This window comes from Nestor notabilis, unplaced genomic scaffold (assembly GCF_000696875.1).
Source record: "Nestor notabilis isolate BGI_N333 unplaced genomic scaffold, ASM69687v1 scaffold21145, whole genome shotgun sequence".
NCBI classification, from domain to species: Eukaryota; Metazoa; Chordata; class Aves; order Psittaciformes; family Psittacidae; genus Nestor; species Nestor notabilis.
In genome coordinates this window covers 4,988-9,331 of record NW_009930856.1, presented here as the reverse complement: position 1 = coordinate 9,331, position 4,344 = coordinate 4,988, and the positions used below count along the sequence as shown (strand labels likewise).

Below are 4,344 nucleotides of genomic sequence, written 5' to 3'. Positions count from 1 at the left end.
CCCCCTGCCACTGCTCACTGGCCGTGCCCTGTGTCTTGCAGCCAGCAGGATGCACAGGAGTTCCTGCGGTTCCTCCTTGATGGACTGCACAGCGAGGTGAACCGTGTGCTGGTGCGGCCACGGGCGAGCACGGACACCCTGGACCACCTCCCGTAAGTGCTGACTGGGGCAGAGGCAGGCTCGACCCAGGGAGGGTGACCACATGGGTCCCTCTGGGCTTGTCACGGGGGCTGGCGTTCCCCAGGACACTCAGTACCACTGTGTCTCCCCATCTCCTGCAGTGATGATGAGAAGAGCCGCCAGATGTGGAGGAGGTACCAGGAGAGGGAGGACAGCCGCATCAGCGGTGAGCAGGGCTGTGGGAAAAGGAGGGCAGGGCTGGGACAAGGGCTGGAAACGCGGGGTCTCACCTGGCTTTGTCCCATCTTTGTCCCACCAGACCTCTTCGTTGGGCAGCTGAAGAGTTCACTGACATGCAGCGAGTGCGGCTACTGCTCCACAGCCTTTGATCCCTTCTGGGACCTGTCCCTGCCCATCCCCAAGGTCAGGGGTCCTCTCAGTCCCTAACCCCCAGTGCCCTGACCTGCACACCACATCCCTAACCCACACTATACTCCCACAGAAAAGCTATGGGGAGGTGACCCTCATGGACTGCCTACGGCTCTTCACCAAAGAGGATGTGCTGGATGGGGATGAGAAACCGGTATGGGCTGTGGGGCATGGGGCAGGTGGGCTTGCCTTGGTGCAGGCTGGGGCCCTTTCCCTCCATGCCTGTGTTGCCCATAGGGCTGGCCTGTGCCCTCACCCTCCTTCTCACGCTGTTTGTCTCCCACAGACATGTTGTCGCTGCAAAGCCAGGACAAGGTGCACGAAGAAATTCAGCATCCAGAAGTTCCCCAAGATCCTGGTGCTCCGTATCCTTCAGGCAGAGGGATGGGCTCAGGGGTGCTGGGTGGGGGTCAGGCACTTCCTCACAGGCTCCCCTTTATCTCTTGCCTCCTTGACCTGATCCCCAGACCTGAAGCGCTTCTCAGAGGCCAGAATACGAACCAGCAAGCTCACAACCTTCATCAACTTCCAGCTGAAGGACCTGGACCTCCGGGAATTTGCCTCGCAGAGCTGCAGTGAGTGCCAGGCCCTCAGGGGCAGAGCCGGGGGGCAGAGCCAGACCAAGGGTGCTGGTCCCTGCTGGCCCCAGCTCTGTGCTGGCATGCTGGGGGGAAGCAGGGCAGCAGCTGGCATGGCTGAGCACTACCCTTGCTCCCCACAGACCACGCCGTTTACAACCTCTACGCCGTCTCTAACCACTCGGGCACCACCATGGGCGGACACTACACCGCCTATTGCAAGAGCCCCATCTCCAGCGAGTGGCACAGTTTCAATGACTCACGGTGAGGCTGAGCATGGGACAAGGGGTGGCTGTGGGGTCAGGGCAAGCAGGGACCCCCTTGCCCAGCGCATCCCGGTGCGTTGTCCCCATCGCTCACAGCGCGTCTCCCCGTGTCTGCAGCGTTACCCCGATGTCATCCAGCCACATCCGCAGCAGCGATGCCTACCTGCTCTTCTATGAACTGGCGAGCCCATCCTCCCGCATGTAGCCAGCCCTGCCTCCCTGGGGACCCCCTGCGACACCCCTCACAACTGGCCCCACAAGTGCAGGAGGAGGTGAAGAGGAGGGACCCCAAGGTGGCTGCAGCGGGAGGCTGGAGGCAGCCAAGGAGCAGACCCCGAGCAAGGAACACCCCAGCTCCAACCTGAGGAGGGCAGCGGCAGCAGGGCAGGGCCCAGGCAGCTCAGGCACCTTCTGGTCACTGGCATTTGTTTTTTACCCTGGGGTACGTTCTAGTTTCTTTCTTCTTTTCTTTTTGGTTGGTGTGTAATAAAGATACTGAGCAAGGGACATAGCGGGAGTGGGGCTGCCGGCCCCATTGACTCAGCCAAGACCTCTGCTCCCCTGGGGGAGCACCCACAGCTGGGGACCCAGGAGAGCCTCCCGCATCCCTCCTGGCCTCTTTGGCACTCCCATTCTGCTTGGCCATCCCAGAGGATTTGTGAACTGCTCTCGGCCTCCTCCCAGCACTTCCGAACCTCCTGGCAAAGGACCCAAGCCCTTCAGTTGCCTCCGTCCCATCTCAGGCAGCACGTTCCCACCAGCTGCCCCATGCACACTCCTCAAAGCAAGACTCATGGACAGGAAGGAGGAAAACGTTTTGTGGAATTTATATGTATTTATAGTGGACTTCGCTCAACCTGGAGCACCCCGCTGCTTCCTGGCTCTCCAGGGACTTGTGCCGGGGGATGCTTCAGGTAGGTTTTTACCTGCATCCTCATACGAAGGTGCCTTAAACCCTCTGGGGGAGCGGGAGGCCATTGGGGTTGCACAGGAACATCCGTCCTGTGGAGGAGAGGGAGGGAAGGACAGTGGCTTTCCGGGACCATCTGCAATTGGGGCTTTCTTGTCCCTGCGATCAGGAGCCCCCCTGGGTACCCGGGGATGCACATCCCCATCCGCCCTGCTGCTCTGTCCTCCAGCTAGCAAATGCCAGTGGCCTTTTAAGCCTTTAATTTATTCTCCTCCCCATCCTGCCTTGCCTGAGGTGCAGCTGGAGGAGAGATGGGCCTGACCCAGCACAATCCCAGCCCCAGCCCCCAAGGCAGCTACATCCAACCCAGCAATCCATTCTACTTTGCCCTCGCTGGCGCTGCGGGCACACGCTGAGCACTCTGGTGCCATGAGCATCCCACCCAACCCCGGGGCATCCCAGTGGGGCTCGGATGGAGGGGAGGGCAGGCAGGATGGAGGGGCTGCCCGCGGCAGGTACCGGACTGGGTCAGCATTGCTGCTTGGCAGGTGGCTTGTTTACTGTGTAAGCAAGATGGGCGGGAAGTGTCTCATACAAGGGAGACTCGTGCAGGAATAAATTTTAGCTTGGACAGTGCTGTGTACCTGTGCTTATCTCTGGGCGGGCAGATGAAGGACTGTGGCTCCAGCAGCCAGAGGGAAACCACCGCCAGAGCCTGCCAATGCACAGCTCCAAAGGCCCAGGCGCATCCATGCCCCAAGGCATGCCTGGAGCAACGGATGCAGGCAGTAGTCCCTCTCCTCCAGCCACCTGCGGAGGCAGAGGGAGCCTTTCCTCCTGCTCCAGCCCTGTGGAGCTCCCCAGTGCCCATGCTTTTCCCCCAAAGCCCTGAACAATGGTTCCTTTCTCCTCTGCTTAGGGATGGAGACGGGCACCAGGGCATTAAGGGGCAGTGGGAATGCAGGTGGCAGGGATCAGGCATCCAGTGCTGGGGAGGCACAAGGGAAGGAGGGATATGTTCAATGTCCCCAACATAGTCCCTTCATTGCTGCCCTGCACTGATGGGGAGCCTGGAGGCAGCAGGCAAACCAGTGCTGCCTCCATGCACCCAAAAGCAGGGTCCCCACCGGGATGGGCTCCCAGCAGAGTGGGTGCTAGCACACATTCCCCTTTAAGATGCTGGTTCTCTGTGCCAGAGACCAACCTCGGCATCCTCAGCTGAGCTGGATTAACAGGGCAAGGGGCCTGCCGAGGGGACTGGGGCTGTGCTTCCCACACTCGCTGCACAGTGGGAATGGCCTTTGGGGTTCCCAGGGGTCTGGTGCTGAGGCAGCACATGTAGGCACAGCTGGCACTGCCACCACGTCTGCCTCGGTGCATGGTGGAGCGGGGGTCCCACGCCACCCCAGGGCCAATGGGGGCAGCTGGGGAGGAGCAGGCAGTGGGGCAGGGGGCTGTGCTGTGGGGCAGAGTGTGCTGGAGAGGCTTTTAGCCAAGCTGCACTGGAAATTGCCTGCTGCCATGAAGGACTTCACCGAAATCGTGCTTTGCCCAGAGGCTCTGGAACACTGCAAGGTAGGGCTGGGGAGGTGAGTGCCACTGAGGGGTCCCTGCAGCACGGTCCACATGGTGCCACCCATGCTCACTCTCCTGCAGACCGAGTTCTGCAACCCCGTCTTCGAGGGTGAGGAGCCCCGGGCAGCACCAAGGGCTGAGTGCCCCCCAGATGAGGATGGGACCAGCCCCACATCACCGCGGGACGGCCTTGGTACCAGCCTGGGGGTTTGTGCACAGGCACAAGTTGGGGAGCAGGGTGGTGGGCAAGTTCCCCACAGGGCTCTGGGGATGCTTTAGGGACCCACTGTCACCCTGGGGATGTGCCCAGCAGGAAGGTGGCAGCTTGGGGCTGCTCGCAGCACTGCTGCTCTGCCCTCCTTCCTTGCCTTCCCACAGGCCAGCAGCTCTGGGGGCAGGCAGGCTGGCAGTTCCGTGCCGACTTCAAGTTCACCTGGCTCTGCGTGGCTCTGATGAGCGCAGTCCT

The 4,344-nt window shown here is 61.3% G+C and overlaps 2 protein-coding genes across 2 annotated transcripts in view; both read left to right on the top strand.

Annotated features, from left to right (window-relative positions):
- USP2 (ubiquitin specific peptidase 2) overlaps positions 1–1,598 on the top strand; it is a gene marked incomplete at its 5' end in the record, with an annotated part of 2,748 nt that extends 1,150 nt beyond the window's left edge. Inside the window, 8 exons of the mRNA XM_010015622.1 lie at positions 42–152; positions 282–346; positions 440–543; positions 623–703; positions 836–914; positions 1,017–1,124; positions 1,271–1,391; positions 1,511–1,598. Of these exons, the coding sequence (XP_010013924.1) occupies positions 42–152; positions 282–346; positions 440–543; positions 623–703; positions 836–914; positions 1,017–1,124; positions 1,271–1,391; positions 1,511–1,598 (757 nt within the window). The remainder of the gene's footprint in view (positions 1–41; positions 153–281; positions 347–439; positions 544–622; positions 704–835; positions 915–1,016; positions 1,125–1,270; positions 1,392–1,510) is intronic.
- Positions 1,599–3,824: 2,226 nt separating this feature from the next.
- Positions 3,825–4,344, top strand: part of MFRP (membrane frizzled-related protein) — a 3,806-nt gene continuing 3,286 nt past the window's right edge. Inside the window, exons 1-3 of the mRNA XM_010015621.1 lie at positions 3,825–3,878; positions 3,987–4,071; positions 4,257–4,339. Of these exons, the coding sequence (XP_010013923.1) occupies positions 3,825–3,878; positions 3,987–4,071; positions 4,257–4,339 (222 nt within the window). The remainder of the gene's footprint in view (positions 3,879–3,986; positions 4,072–4,256; positions 4,340–4,344) is intronic.